Raw genomic sequence first — 16,949 nt, forward strand, 5'->3', positions numbered from 1 at the left:
ATGTAATTATAACCCCTCTATACGGTATTTTCACAATAAAAATATATATACATAATAGGTAGTATATTAGCCTTTTTAAGTAAATAACTCAGTAGTATTATACATATTTACATTATTATACAACAGACCTCTAGAACATTTCATCTTGTAAAAGAAAACCAATCGTGTCTATCAGAAACTTCTCTACTTCCTTCTTCCTCATAATCTATCCAACTTTGTTTCTATGCATTTTACAATATTTGTCACCCTTTTCTTAACAGATGAAAATAAGAAGAGTGTATGATTTACAAATGATCTCACTAGCAGCAGCAGGTCAGATCCAGATTTTCTGATTCTTAAAAGAGTGACCCATCTGTGATTATTCTGCAGTTTAATAGAGCTATAGAAGCCTTCTCATAGCTAGAATTTTTATAAGTACTCCTTATGTCTACTATAAAGGACTATTTAAACCATAGAACTTTTAAGAGATCTGGAAATCAAAATTTATGAGTTTAAATATGTCTGTTTCCTTCCCATGTTGCTAATTTATATAGAGACTCCAATGTCATCAATATTAAACAGAACCAGATCTGATAGTACAATAGTCAAACTAAGACCAAGTATAACAATCTCTAGGTCAGAAAGAGTAAGTCAATTATAGTTACCAGCTTTACAATGCCTGGCTTCTAGGAGAGATGTCAGCCCCCTTAAGAAATGCACATGTGGTCTGGGAGCAGCTGAACTTCAAAACAGATGTAGAAACCAGGCAGCCATGTGTAATGCAGACATCTACACATCCCTCACCAATGGCTATTCATTATGAAATGCCTCCCACTATAGACATTACTGTTCAGATTTACTTTTCACAGGGATTTACCCTAAATGTCACAAGAAGCTCTGGTCTGGAAATTCAAACAGAAATACAGGAGTCTGGGTCTTAGAAACATACACTTATAATACACAAAACTAACTCCTTTCACTTCAGACTGAGGGCACAACAGGAGACTAGAGTGGGGGATTAGGGGAGGACAGGGGGGTAGAGAAAGGGATCTGGTCAGTGTTCTATTAACGAAGCCAACTCAATTAAAGTTATTGTTTAATGGAAAAGCCAACATGATCATAAAACAAAAACAAAGCAAAATAAACTGAAAACATAAAACAGGTCATCCGGAGAACATCACTAAGCATCTCATCCTGTTCTTAATTGGCAATAAATGTCTTGATTTGGCCTGTTTGAGCAGTGGCAACTTTCTAAAAACCAATCTGATGCAATTTAGAGTTATAATAACCAGGACTCCATCTAAATGAAATGAAGAAAAAAATCAAACAAACAAAAACTCCTAAACATAGACAGGAATACAAATGGAAGCTTAGCTCTTCAGAGGAAGAAAATGTTCATTCTGAAAAGTAGAGTATATTCACAGTAATGACTTAGGAGACAATCCCTACTTCCTCAAACACGCACATATATAGAGAATAAAAAACACTCACAATTAATCTTCCTGGGGTGAAGGAAGTATAGATCACATCAAATGATTTAGAATAGTTGAAAATGTGATTTTCACATTTTCCAGAGCCCCACAGAAAGTCTTTTCTCCCATATTCTTGTTGCAAAACTGAAATGCTGAGAGAAATCTTATCAGACTAAATAAAAATGTGTTACTTAATAAAACAAATGTCATTTCATATATTTACTAAATGTACTTGCTGCATTTAGTAACCTACTACCAGGATTCCACCTCCTAATACAGAATGGCAGAAAGTTTTTGTGGGTTTCAAAGCTCCAGGGGAAACACATTTACAAAACTTTAAAGTAATGTGTCATTATTTTTCTTTCTCAGTTGCCTGTTTCCAGCCACTTTCATTCAATAACAGGGAGCAAAGAGAACAAAATTTATATTGTTATTTCCTGAACTATGATCCCAAGGATGTCAAGGGACAATGTAGGCAGGAAGGCAAGAAAAGAAGAGAGGATCTCTACAAGGGAGGTCCAGGAACTTGGCCCCTCTCAACCCCTCACTTTCCCCTGTCCAGAAGAGGCAATTTAGAATGTATGTATCTGTGCATCTCTGTCCTTCCCAATTACCTGGCCTTCAAAAAGTTGGGTTCTAGCTTACTTGGCCAGGCAGGCTTGCTCCCCATCATAAGGTAAGCCTCTGAAGAATCAGCTCCCAAATGCCTAGCAGGATTATCCAACTTAATCAAGTGTGTGTGTGTACGCCTCGGCAGTGTGTGTGTGTGTGTGTGTGTGTGTGTGTGTGTGTGTGCAGTGTGTGTGTGTGTGTGTGTGTGTGTGTGTGTACGCCTCGGCAATGTCCCTGAGCTTTTTTGCTCAAGGATAGTGCTCTACCTCCTGAGCCACAGCTACATTTTTGGCTATTTGATTGTTAATTGGAGATAAGAGTGTCTTAGATTTGTCTGCCCTGGCAGGCTTGTTCAATGAGCCCAAATCCTCAGCTCTCAGTCTACCAAGTAGCTAAAATTACAGATGTCAGCCACTGGTACCTGGCCATAGCTTACATTTAAAAAAAAAACTGTATTAAGAATAAAGGAACTAGGGGTTGAGGATTTAGCTCAGTGGAACAATGCTTGCCTGGCGCCTGCAAGGCCCTGAGTTCAGTCTTCAGCTCTGGGAAAAAAAAGAAGAAAGGAACGCATTTTAATTCCCAATTAGTATCTTTTTTCTAAACTGGTTCCTGAGAAAAAGTCCAAGGTGATATTAGTTCCATAGAAATCTCAAAAATATAGAACTTTTCCTGATTCCCTCTGTAACTTCTCTAATTATCTAAACTACTAATTTATAAACACAATCACAAATTGGTATCACAGACCTCTAAAATTTGTCACAAACTGAAGTACTTTTCTAATCTTGACTTTTTTTTTTGGGGGGGGGAGGCCTAACTCCCTTATTCCACAGCCTAAGTGGAGAAGCTACTTTGAGCCATGTCTAACCTTCTATATATTCATTCTTCTCTTTCTGTGAAGGAAATATCTGCCACCACCACATTTTACCAACTATTCACCTATTTACTGATTCATCAAATAAGTAATGAATGCTTATGATGTGCCCAGCACTGTGCTGGCTTTTAAAACAAGGTTTGTGCTCTCCTCTCACTGAACTTGTAACCTAGTTGGGAGATTATAATGGGAAGACAGGGGTGAAAAATCTGCACGCAGGGGTTGTTGTCAGTAAGAAGAAAATTCTGTCAAAGTAGGGAGAGCAAGTATCTGGCACAGGATGATAATAGAGCACACTCGACCAGTAGTCTGATAAGTGTCACCAGAAAGCCAGGTGTTGGTGGCTCACACCTATAATCCTAGCTACTCAAGAGGTTCAGATCTGAGAATCATAGTTCAAAGCCAGCCCAGGTAGCGAAGTCCATGAAACTCCAATTAACCACCAAAAGCCAGAGGTGAAGCTGTAGTAGAGTGGTAGAGTTCTAGCCTCGAATGAAAAAGTGCAAGGACAGCACTCAGGCCCTGAGTTCAAGCCCCAAGACCAGCACCAAAAAAAATTTGTTTTTAAAGTCACCAGATGCATCCATGCAGCCCCCTGAGCAAAAAGCTGGGAACGATGATAAACCCTAGGGAAAGAGTTACTGAGTGCACATAAGTAAGACCTGTTAAAATCTACTTCTAGATAAGACAATAGGAGCAAGAATGAAAGCAGTAAAAGAGACTTCTAAGGGATCATACCATAGTCCTGAAGAAGGCAATGGTGCAGAGAGAAGATGGCAGCAGAAGCTGGGAAGTCAGAGGAGGTAGGCATAGTATGGATATATATCATAAATAGCTTTGATAGATCTGTTCAGAGACAGGACAGGATGAGGAATAGAACGAATAACTAAGGATAACTTCAGAGTGCTGACCTGCGAAACAGGAATCATAAAGCTGCTTTTAACTGAGTGAGGGATATATGAAGGAGGAACAGGCTTTGGGAGAAAGAGCAGAGACTTATGTTGGATGTGTTTAGTGTAAGTTGTTCAGTGAAATTCAAGTGGAGAGGTCACACAGGCAGGACTGTGGAGCTTAGGGGAGCAGCTTAGCTGAGAGACGAAAACTTAGGAGTTACAGCTAATGTACAAGCATGTATATATACATATGTGCACATACACATGCATATAATCTGGCATATACTCATGCATGCTTACTCACCAACAGATACTTCTCCGTGGTTCAATTTTGGTCTTGTAATAAATAAAAATAGATGTTTAATTCAAAATAAAACATAAACTGGGCGCCAGTGGTTCACACATGTAATCCTAGCTACTCAGAAGGCTGAGATCTAAGGGTCACTGTTCAAAGCCAGCCCAGGCAGGAAAGTCCATGAAATTCTTATCTCCAATTACCCACCAGAAAACTGGAAATGGTGCTGTGGCTCAAAGTGGTAGAGCACTAGCCTTGAACAAAAGAACTCAGGGACAGCACCCAGACCCTGAGTTCAAGCCCCATGACAGACAGAAAAAAAAAAGTTAAAAAGCTTTATAGTCTACATTGTAGGAAATTAAGAAATAAATTCTAAATTATTAAAATTTACTTAATTTTATCCATGCAGTAGCTTTTTATTTTGTGACTACTATGAGCCAGGAACATATGATATTCTGTGGAACTTAATGTCTGGTATGCAGACAAGTACTGCAATACAGTTTTATCCTGAAGTAAAAATTTAAGTTTCAATTCACAAATCAAGGTAATTATTTTTCAATACCACGTGAAGAATACTGGGTCCGGAGGCTAGTGAAAGAGTTCTGTCCTGTGAACCCAAGTTCCTCTCCACAATTCCACACACTAGGTGAGCTTCAGACCACTGGTTAGAGCAAGAGAGATGGCACCTAGTTAAGGGTTCCATCTGGCCTCCGGGCTAGTTCCATGGTGGAGAAATCAGTGGAAGTATATACCTTGCTTCCTACATTGCAGTTGGTCCAGGGGTAAATACAGAATCATGGTGTTACGACAAAACCACCCAACCTAAACAGGAATTTTTTTTTTTATCTTAACCCTACTTAACAATCTGACCTTCCTTATTTAAGCCAGAACCTTCGAATTTTGTAAGTCATCCCAAATACTTTTCTAGAACATAATACATATAATTTCTTTTAAAAGTACTTATACCTAACAAGCATAAATTTTTACTAATAAGAAACAATTTAATCAAAAAAATGATTACGAAACTTGAAATTTTTTGACTAAAATTTGATTAAAATTTCTTAGTCTTTGACCAAAGGCTCAAGTTCAAGAAAATACAACTAAATCTGAAATGTACAAACATCAATCATTGACATTTGGAAGCTTGACAATATCAAGCCACTGGGAATTCTTACATATTGACCAGAGGAATTTAAACTGGTATCACTACTGGAAAAAGGTAGTATGAGCTAATAAAATTAAAGATGTGGATATCCTACAACCTTTAAATTTTATCTCTTTACCACACATGGTATGGACCTTGAATACATGCAAGAGAATATTCACAGCTACCATGTTCCAAATTTCCCCAAACTGAAAACAGCCATCAAAGACATAAACAGTAAATTATGGTATATTGAGATAAAATAGTGTAGAGTAATGAAAATGAACAAATAGTAACCATACCCCTAATTATTGCTGAATCTTAAACAAAACCTCTCAACACATGTTAGTTGGCTTCTATAAAACATTACAAACAAGTCAAACTGCAAAAATAAGCATTTAGATCACACACCAATGCAAACAGCAGTGGTAACAGCCAAGTAACAGTTCCTTTGTCTCTTGAACTTAGTAGGAGCCACTCAGGTATACAACTTGTTAAGGCTTGACATGTATGATTTGTTTACTTTTCTGCAAGTTTGTTATATTTGTAATCTAAATATTTTTGTTTTTGTGTAGGTACTCAAGCTTGAACTCAACAGCTGGGCTGGGCATTTTCCCTTAGCTTTTTCACTTATTACTTAAATCTACACCCCTACTTCTAGCTTTTGGGTGCTTAAATGTCTCACAGACATTCCTGCCTGGGCTGACTCTGAACCACAATTCTCAGATCTCAGCCTCCTGAGTAGCTACAATTACAGGGGTGAGCCCCTGGTGCCTGGCTAATTTAAGTTTTTTTTTAAATAAACGTATAAAATTGAAGCCATGTGAACACTCCTTAGCACTGCATATTGAAAGAGAATAAAAATAGACTGTCAACCTCGTTGATCTGCTTCTAGTATCCTGCTATTTTCTTCTGACTGGAACAAAAAAGAAAGTCAAATATCTTCTAAATCTGTCAGGACCTGGAAACTGTCCCTTCAATTATGAGTTCTAAGAACAAATATTTAGGGTCCAATGTTGTGTCCTTAGCCTCTGTGATAAGAGCCTGGCAGACAGCAGGTGCTCAAAAGAGCCTGTTTAGTGGATTTACCAGGTAAAACTAACATTCTCAAAAGTCAAACATTCTAAGAAAGTATGAAGGAGTCCTAAAATGACCTTAACTAGTCTCTAAACTATAAGAACAGTCTCTTTATCATGTTATCTTATGGCATATTTGTAATTATCAGCAAAACTCCAAAAACATTAACTCGCATTTCCAACATACCATGCTAACATACACCAAGCTTCAAAACAAATTTTTATTCTTTGTACTAAAAAATACCCAAATATTTTCAAATTTAAGAATTAATCTGAATTTTCTAATGTACAGAAGAAATTCTTGGTTTTAAATTTTGGCTTTTTAGATTATTAGGGCATGTTAATTATACATACATATATCTTATCTTGATTAAATCCATCTACCCCTTACTCGCCCTTGGACTCTTTTCAAGCATATATCTTTTATCTCCTTCCTTTCACTATCTTTCTTTCAAGTCATCTCTTTTATTTTTCTAGATTCCACATATAAAACATGTAATATGTGTTTGAGTAGTCTGGGTTATATCTCTTATCATGATAGTTTATAATTCCATCCATACTTCTCCACATATTTTCATTCTTCTTTACAGCTGAATAATACTTTCTTATGTATATGTATCATATCTTCTTTATCCACAGTCAAGTACCTATAATGGAGGACTCCATAACTCTGCTATTGCAATAAGCACCATAATATGAGTAAGAAGATATCTCTATTGTATGCTGATTTGTATTACTTGAGGTATATATCGGGGTGATATAGAAGAATCATACAGTATTTTGTTTGTTTTGAGGAGCCGCTACATTGAACTTGATAACTGCTGGACTAACTTTCCATTCCCACTAACAGTATACAGCATCCTCCACAACATTTACTGTTTTTTGCTTCTTTGATGACAGCCATTCTATCATCTGTGAGTGAGGCATTTCCCTGATTGCTAAAGATAATGAACATTTTTTTCAGGTATTTAGTGTCCATTTGTACTTCTTTTTTTTTTTAATTTTTTTTCCATTTGTACTTCTTGTGAGAAGTGATTGTTAAATTCATTTGACCATTTCCCAATTAGATTATTTATTTGGTTGTTTAATTTTTTGATTTCTTTATAAATTCTAAATATTAATCCCATCAGATGAATATCTGGCAAAGATATTTCTCCTATTTTGTAGGTTGTTTCTTCACTCTAGTTTTTTAACTTCAAGTAACTCAATTTGGGGTATGGGGGGTGGTGTGTGTGTGTGTGTGACTATGTCTGTGTCTGTCTATCTGTCTTTCTGAATACTTGGGCTTGAACTCAGAGATCATGACCTCATTCAGATTTTAAGGTTGGTCAGAGTTATTGTTTTTCATTTTTTTCTGCTCTTTCCCTGGAGTCATATCTCCAGTTCTGACTTCTTGTGGTTAATTGCAGATAAGAGGCTCAAGAATTTGTCTGCCAAAACTGGCTTTGAAGCTTGATTCTTAGCGTTCAGTCTCTTAAGTTGCTAGGATTATAACCTTGAGCTACCATTTATTAATTTGTTAATTTTTGGTATTATCTTCTGTGCTCCTTGAGTCCTATTCAGGGAATCATTGCCTTAACCTGTATTTTGAAGAGTTTCTCGTATGTTTTCCTAGAGAAATTTCGAAATTTGTCTTACATTAAGTTCTTTAATACACTTTGAGCTGCTTTTGATACAGGATAAAGAAAGAATCTAGTCTATGTTCTATTTGTGGATATCCAGTTTATTGAATAAGCTGTCTTTTTTCAAATATATGTTTTTGGCACCATCATCAAGAATCAGACAAACTATAGCTGTGTGGGTTTATTTTGGGGTCCTCTATCTTTTTCAGTTGGTTTATGTGTCTATTTTTTATGCCAGTCTCATAATGTTTTTGTTAGTACAGCTCTGTAGTTATCTTCAGAGTTGCTCTTTTTGTTTGGGATTCTTTCAGCTATTTGTATTTTGATATGAATTTAGGGATTAACTATTCTAGTTAATTTTATGAAGAATATTACTGGAATTTTGATGGAGCTTATATTTAATTTGTTGACTACCTTTGGCACATAATTCTGCTGATCCACGAACATAGGAAGTCTTTCCATCTTTCAGTTTTCTTCAATTTCTTTCTTCAATGCTGTTCAGTGTAGAAGTCTTTTGCCTCTTTGGTTATGCATATTCATTGTTAGTTTTTTAGGCCATTGTTTTCCTAATTTAATTCTAAGCATGTCTTTTATTGGAGCATAGAAATTTTGAAGGTTAATTTTGCCTCCTGCTGTCTTGATGAAAGTGTGTACCTGAACTAAGAATGGTTTGGTAGAGTTTTTAGGGTCTTTTAAGAATATATGTTCATATCATCTAAAAATAGGGATAGGGATTGATTTTTTTTTCCTTTCCTATTTATTTCTTTCCTCTCGCTCTGGCCAAGAATTCAAGCACTTTATTGAAAAAAAGTGGGGAGACTAGACACTCATGTCTTATTAGTGCCTTCATTCAGAGGAAATACTTTCAGTGTGCCCCATTTAGGTAATGCTGGCTATAGGAGTGTCAAACATATCCTTTATTATGTTAAGGTATCATCATTCTACTCCTAGCTGCTTCAGGGCTGTTATCATCAAGGGATACAAAATTCTGTCAAAGGCCTTTTTCTGCACCTATTCAGATGATCATGTAATTTTTGTCCTTTAATCTGCTTATGTGCTATATTACAGTTACTAATTTTATTCTTAGATCTCTGGAATGAAAACAACTTGATCATGGCACATGATCATTTTGTTATGTTATTGTATTTTGTTGTTTGAATTTTATTAATTATTTCTACACAGTTTCCATATCAGGATCATACTAGCTTCATAGAATGAGTGTGGATGCATTCCTTCTTTTTTAATTTTATGTAATAGTTTGAAAAGCATCTGTGTTGGTACTTACAAGTTCTGGTATAATTTAGAGGAGAATCCATTCAGAGCTTGGCTTTTATTTCCTGAGAGATGTGTATGTGTGCTTGTGTGTACCAAGTCAGGGACCTGAACTCAAGGCCTGGGTGCTGTCCCTGAACTTTTTATGCTCAAGGCTAGCACTCTACCACTCAAGCCATAACTTCAATTCTCGCTTTGTTTTTCACTTCTCGCTTTGAAGAATCTCACAGACTTTCCAGCCTAAGCTGGCTTCATACTATGATCCTCAGATCTCAGCGTACCGATTCATTAAGATTGCAGGCATAAGTCCAGGGTTTTGTTGGGAGTTTTTACTGCTGCGCCAATCTCGTTGCTTGTCTTTTATCTACTTAGGTTTTCTGTCTACTCTTAGTTCAATTTTGGTAGGTCATATATGTCTAAAAATGTGTTCATTTTCCCAGCTTTCTAATTTATTTGAATGTGTTTAGAATGTTCCCTAATTACCCTCTGTATTTCAATATCTTCTGTAACTTCCCCTTTTCGCCTCTCATTTTATTAATTTTCATCTTCTATTTTGGTTAGTTTGACTCCTTTTTAAACTTTCATTGATCTTTGGTATTATTCTTTTAGTCTTTTTTCATTTATTAGAGTTCTGATTTTTCTTACTTCTTTCCTTCTACTGATTTTGGAGTTATCTTATTCCTTCTTTAAGACCCTGGCTATGGAAGACATATGGAGGACTATAAATCTGTCACTACATCTTTTGATTGTTTAATGAAGTATCTTAAAATCTGGCCCCTCTTCTCCATGTCATTCAGATCCTCACAATTTCCTCTTCCACATCAACTAATTTCATTGACTTCTAAAACACAATTTCTCTGTTTAGATATGCTGGAGGTTCCTTACTACTACCTTCACGATCAAGTAAAAATGTCATAAAATCAGACATAAGGTTTGGTGTTTGCCCTTGCAACCCAAGGCTCCAGGCATCTCTAAGAACCTGCAGCTCTCTGAATATAACATTTGCTTTCTCATGATGCTGCTTTGCATACTCTTTAGGTTGATAGTAATATACTAACTTTAATCTTGCTCTCCTAGGTATCCTTCAGACCTTGGCTAGAATGTCACTTCCCTTAGGAAATGTCTCCAAACCCTTAAATCTGGGCAATGAATCCCTCTTTGTGTCACCATCACACTTACAGAAAGCTCCACTAACAACCTACCTGCACTGCTCTGGAGTTATCCGGTTACTATTCTGTGAGATCTGTGGAGGTAGGAATTAAGTGTTTCATTTTATTTCTCTATACTACACTTAATGTAAGTGCCTACTAGAAAAAAAAATAAAGGTATTAATTTAAAGGAAAACCATGATGTAAAATATGAAGGCAGAATCTTTAAACAGATTAATAAAGACAATAGCTAAATGAAGAAAATTAACCTAATTATCCTTTAAAAAATAAAAAACACTGCCTTTATTACATGGCCAATTTTAGGATTTATTGAGCTAGTCATACAAACTTACATGCAACATAGTCATTAAATACAAAATATTCAATAAAAAGCAGCAATTAAAAATTAAAAATGGAAACAAAGCTGTGGCCTAAGTTGTAGAGCACTATCCCTGAGCACAAAACCTCAGGGAAAGCACCATGGCCCTGAGTTCAAGCCCCAGGACCAGCACAATTAACTAACTAAATACAAAAATTAAAAATCAAAGACTAAATATATCATTCTATTTATACAGCCTTATTTTCCATACATTTTTCTCTAATACTACTCATCAGAACCTTTCTTCAACCTTTCACATGAATTTTCATTGCAATTCAATGTTGTATTCTTTCCTTAATTCCTCAAGTAATTTTCACTTTTCTCTATTTTTACTTTCTCTACTTTCAGTCTAACAGAAAAATACAAATACTTAATCTTCTCTGTCAGCAATTTAGTCTAAAATAAAGGAACTATAAAAAGTAGTGAATATAATAATATAACAAGTCAGACTGATGGACGAAACTTTGCACATTAATCTGATTGGGCGATTTCATAATACTAAGCAGCTAATCTGAACCATATGTACATGAAGTGGAGTCTGACAGGCATCAGAAAGTCCTTGGATTGTGGCAGCAGGTCAGTGAGGGTAACAGGGGAAAAAAAAAAAAAACTAGCCAACATTGGGGTGGTGAGGCCAGCCAAGTCGCAGCCTTATTATATTCTCCAGTTGTATCCTGTCTTTTCAGTAACGAAGCTGAGACAGGGAAAAGTAAGAAGCCATCAATATGAACTGGTGCTGCAGGTAAAAGCTTTGACAAGAGCAAGCAGTGGCCAACAACTGCCACCAGGTGCTGGTCCACTGGCTCAGGCACTCTTAAGGACACAAAATAAACACTGCTATTCCCTGGGGACTTTTACATACACAACAGGTTCTGAGGGAGGCAGACGTACTTGGAGAGGAATTATATAAGGATTTACACTAGGTTGGGAGGGAGAAATTGTTTTTTGGAAGACAACAATTGCTGGAAAGAAATGGAGTACATTCTTTTAATTATCTAAATGTAGCTTTTCAAAACCACTCAACACTAGGTCTTGCCTTGGGAAGTTCATCCGAAGGATAATATTTTTTGGAATTCATAATCAAGAAAAGTTGAACTCAAGTAACTTTTGCATCCAGCAAAATATTTGAAGGGTATGCTTTAGAAAAACTTTCTCAAGGGGTTGGGAAGGTTGCTCAGTGGTGTAGTGCTTGCCTCACACACATGAAGCCCTGAGTTTGATTCCTCAGCACCACATAAACAGAAAAAGCTAGAAATGGCACTGTGGCTCAAGTGTAGAGTGCTTAGCCTTGAGCTAAAGAGCTAAGGGACAGTATCCAGGCCCAGAGTTCAGGCCCCACGACAGAAAGAAAAGAAAAGAAAGACTTTCAAAACATAATGGAATTGGACCAAAAGGGAAAAAAGTAAAAGAAAAAAAAAGAAGAGAAAAAGTAAAAGGCACTACCTTTAAATAATCAATTTGTTTCAAAGCAGTGTTAAGCAAGATTTGCTCTTACCCGTATCCAGAAGTTAAGTTCAGATTCTCTAGAATTCTGTGGCTCTTTTTTAATCAGACAACATAAGCACCATATTAGATATTTTTGACTTTCATCTGTAAAGGAAAAAATGACTAGGTTTTATCAAAAAGAAGAAAAAAGATAATCTACATAAAAACATTATGCTTGGGAAAATCTCAAAATCCTAGATTTACAAAACAAGTATACAGGACTATGTGTGGTTTTTTTTTTTCTTGTGGGTTCAGGATCACTTACATTTAAACTCTTGTGTGGTCAAATTCCATTTTTATAACAGCAGCAGTTTTTAAAGACAAACAAGAATGATGGGAAGATGGGAGAGAGTGGGGAGGAGGGAAGAGAACCTGGGCTTTTCTCAAAATCAGCTTTTTTCTCATTTCAAACCATTAGTAACTTCAGCCTTTTAAAAGCAACACAACTACTATGGGTAGACACAACAGTAGTCAGTATTTCCAGTTTAATCCTTTAATTTATTAAGTTGCCAAAATACCATGGCTATTAAAAACAGTTAATAAAACAAACAATTGTTTTCACATGTACTCTGCTGAGTAGCAAATGATTTGCATAAAACAGAAACTTGCCAGGCATCACTGGCTCATGCCTGTAATCCTACCTACTCAGAAGGCTGAGATCTGAGGATCATGGTTCAAAGCCAGCTGGAGCAGGAAAGTCTGTGAGACTCTTATCTCCAATTAATAACAGAAAAAAGCTCAAAGAGACATTGTGGCTCAAGTAATAGAATAGTACCCTTGAGCAAAAAGGAGCCCAGAGACAGTGTCCAAGCCAAGTTTGAGCTCCAGGACCCCCTAAGTAATAAATAAATAAATATAAACGTATTACATGCTCCCAATTTTTTATCCTAAAATTTAAAACTTTACTACCAAATACATGATGAAAATGCCAGGCTGTGAAATCTTACATTTGGCAGAAATAGCTACTTGATGGACCACTTCATTTTTCTGTCTGCTATGACTTAGTCCATTCTTGGTGATTTTATAATTGGATTAAGAATTTTAAAAAGAGGGAGGAAGGGAGGTAGTTATAGAATTTAAAGCAATCCAAAATTTTGGTGGGTGGGTTCCTCAGGAGTTGATTCTGCACAGCTAGTGAAGGTAGTATGTGCATGTTTTTCTTAAAAGAGAATCCAGGCTGGCCAGGAGTCTATCCAACCTACAAAAACTGCATTTCTTTGCCCAGAACAAAATTAATGGATTACAATGCACTGAAATTAAGCCGTCTAGTAGCTCACCTGTAATCCTAGCACTCAGGAGGATCATGAACTAAAGCTAGCCAGGATCATATACCAAACTTCAGGTGAACATGAGTTATAAGTGAGATTCTGTTGTAAAATGAAAATGTAGTGCATAAATTTTAAAAAGGAAATGTACCAAAAGATACTTCTGATGAGCTTGCTTTATTCTGGCAGTTCATAGACAAGGTACTGCTAGTTATTCACGAGTGTTAACACAGGGTATGGCATCTGGCAGACTCCTCCCTAAAAGCTCTGAGATGAAAACTAGAGCATCTATCCCACAAGGTACAGGGCACTCAAGTGAGATCAGAAACTGACTTGCTCCATTCTGGGGTCAGCCATGACAGCAGACCTTAATGAAAATCTGGATTTTAAAAAAAGGAGTGGAAGGGAAAGGAATATGCACGCATCTTCTATCTAATAGGTTATGCATCTTGAACTGAAGTTCCAAATGACAGCCATATTCCTTACGTTTTAAGGTTTAGTTTTAAGCTTTAAGTTTTAAGCTTTAAGTTTTTAGTATTTTTTTAGACAATAAATGTTTTTTTAAGCTGTAAAGTTTTTTTGGAGGGGTAGGAGGTAGATTATTACATACAGTAGATCATGAATAGTGAGGTTATGATGGTGGAGATTGAAGGTAGAATTAGAACTAAGCACTCCAAATTAAGAAGGTGAAGGTACAAAGAGTGAGACCAAAGGAAGATATTCTGAGAAGATCACAAAGGGGAAATAGCTATGTGTATCTGATCATATAAAATAATATTATATATGAAACCATGAACTCAACTCCAAGAAATAGCAATAAAGTGTTTTTTCCCTTTGTTATTGTTTTCTTGTTTTTTTTTGGGGGGGGGGTCTGGTCATGGGGCCTGAACTCTGGGCCTGGGCACTGTCCCTCAGCTATTCAGCTCAAGGCTAGCACTCTACCACTTGAGCCACAGCACCACTTCCAGCTTTTTTTTTCTGCTTATGTGGTGCTGAGGAATCGAACCCAGGGCCTCAAGCATGCAAGGCAAGTGCTCTACCACTGAGCCACCTTCCCAGCCCTTTTTTTTCTTTTTTCTTTTGTCTTGTTTATCTGTCTTTGGGAGGGAAAAAACGGCACAGAAATGGTAGGACAAAGTGTGAACAAATGCAGCACTGGAACTCATTAAACAGTATATTGAAAGTAAACTATACAATTTGTAGGTGGAGCTAAGGGAAAAACTGGGAGAGAGCTAGGGAAGGGGCAACATTACTCAAAAAGAAATGTACTCTTTATCTGACTTAAGTTGTAACCCCTCTGTACACCACCTTTATAACAACAATAAATAAATTAAAAATAAAAAGGTAGACAATGATGACTCATGCCTGTAATCCTAGCTACTCAGGAGGTTGAGATCTGAGGACTGCAATTCAAAGCCAGCCTGGACAGGAAAAGTCTGTGATACTTTTTTTGTTGTCATGGGGCTTGAATTCAGGACCTGGGGTCTGTTCTTGAGCTTCTTTGTATTCAATTACAGCTATAGCGCCACTTCCAGTTTTTGAGTGGTTAATTGGAGATAAAAGCAGCTGGCTTCAAACTGTGATCCTCAGATCTCAGCCTCCTGAATAGCTAGTATTACAAGTGTGAGCCACTAACTAGCACCCAGCTCCATGAAACTCTTTATCTCCAATTAACCACCAGAAAACCAAAAGGGCTCTGTGGCTCAAGATGGTAGAGCACTAGCCTTGAGCCAAAAAGCTCAGGGACAGTGCCCAGGCCCTGTGTTCAAACCCCAATGACAGATTAAAAAAGAAATTATAAAGAAGATAAAGGTAACATTTGCTTATAGAGGATAACACAGAATAAAAAGATACTCTGCTTTCCATTATTAGCAATCTTTTTCTCTTTTTTTTTGGGGGGGGGGTCCAGTTGTGGGGCCTGAATTCTGGGCATGGGCACTGGCCCTCAGCTCTTCAGCTCAAGGCTAGCACTCTACCACTTGAGTCACAGCACCACTTCTGGCTTTTTTTCTTTTAGCTTATGTGTTGCTGGGGAATTGAACCCAGGGCCTCATGCATGCAAGGCAAGCACTCTACCACTGAGCCACCTTCCCAGCCCCTCTCTTTTTTTTTTATAGGGGACAATATAGAGATTTGAACTCTTCACATTTGCAAAGGAGACTGTATGAATGCATAAACATGCACACACACATGTTCCTAAAATTTATTTCTGGAAAGATGTTTGAGCAACACTGGCCTAGCTGCAATTTATATACTTAGGGCAACTAAGTGGCCCTGGTGACACAGTGTTATACTGTTACACACAGTGCTAACTTACTAGTTATGGTATTTAGATCAAGAGAATCTGATGGGGACATGGAAGAGACTTTAGTGGAAAGAAGCAGGGACAGAAAGGAAAGAAGTAGCGCAAGTATGGTTGAGTATGCAGCATACACACATGAGTGCACAGAGAAAAGTACTGTCCTTCTCCTACCTCCTTTTAAACCAGGGTTTCATGCTTGCTAAGCTGGTATTCTACCACTTCAGCCAAACCTGCAGCCCAGCTTTCTACTGGTTATTTTGGAGATTGGGTACAGTGAACTTTTTCAGTTCAGGCTGATTTCAAACTACAATCCTCTAGATTTCAACCTCCTGGATTAAGATTACAGGCATAAACCACCATGTCCAACTAGTTTGTGGCTCTTATAATGAGTTATCATAGGCTAGGAATGGGAAACTGTACAGTTCCTTAAAATATCAATTGGAAAACTAGGTACTGGTGGTTCACACGTGTAATCTAGCTACTCAGAAGGCTGAGATCTGAGGATTGCTGGTTAAAGTCAGCCTGGGCAGGAACTCTTATCTCCAACTAACCACCAAAAAGCTGGAAATGGAGCTGTGGCTCAAGTGAGAGAGCCCTAGCTTTAGGCAAAAAAAAAACCCTCAGGGATTCTCTCTCTCTCTGTCTCTCTCTCTCTCTGTCTCTCTCTTTCTCAAAAAATCAATGGGAAATAGCCATTTATTTCTGGTCCTAATGTCATAATATTATGCTATTAGACTTTCGATTTTTATTTTTTTAATTTATTGTAAAGGTGATGAAGGGGGGGTGTTATAGTTACATAAGTAAGTAATGAGTACATTTCTTTTTTTTTTAATTTGAGTACATTTCTTTTTAAACATTGTTACCCTTCACTCATTTTCTCCTACTTACCACTTCCTACTCCCCTTCCCAACATAGTATCTAGTGAGTATCTTTGTTGCAGTAGTTCATCCTTTGTCCTACTATCTCTGTGATTCCCTTTCACTTCCAAGGATCAGATAAGCTTATATATAAGACAAAGGGTACCGAAAGCTAAAACAGAAAGAAAAAATAGAAATAACTGCATACAGGACATAATAAAAAACCTCTTGTTAAGCATAGATTAAATTAGCTAGTAATCTGGTCAATACAAAA

At 37.0% G+C, this 16,949-nt stretch overlaps 1 protein-coding gene across 1 annotated transcript in view; it reads right to left on the reverse strand.

Moving 5' to 3' along the window:
* The window catches only part of Fancc (Fanconi anemia, complementation group C), a 192,152-nt gene that overhangs the window by 112,883 nt on the left and 62,320 nt on the right, over positions 1–16,949 (reverse strand). The window contains exon 4 of the mRNA XM_013034930.1: positions 12,262–12,356. Within this exon, the coding sequence (XP_012890384.1) occupies positions 12,262–12,356 (95 nt within the window). The remainder of the gene's footprint in view (positions 1–12,261; positions 12,357–16,949) is intronic.

This window comes from Dipodomys ordii, unplaced genomic scaffold (genome assembly GCF_000151885.1).
Source record: "Dipodomys ordii isolate 6190 unplaced genomic scaffold, Dord_2.0 Scaffold201, whole genome shotgun sequence".
Lineage (NCBI taxonomy): Eukaryota > Metazoa > Chordata > Mammalia > Rodentia > Heteromyidae > Dipodomys > Dipodomys ordii.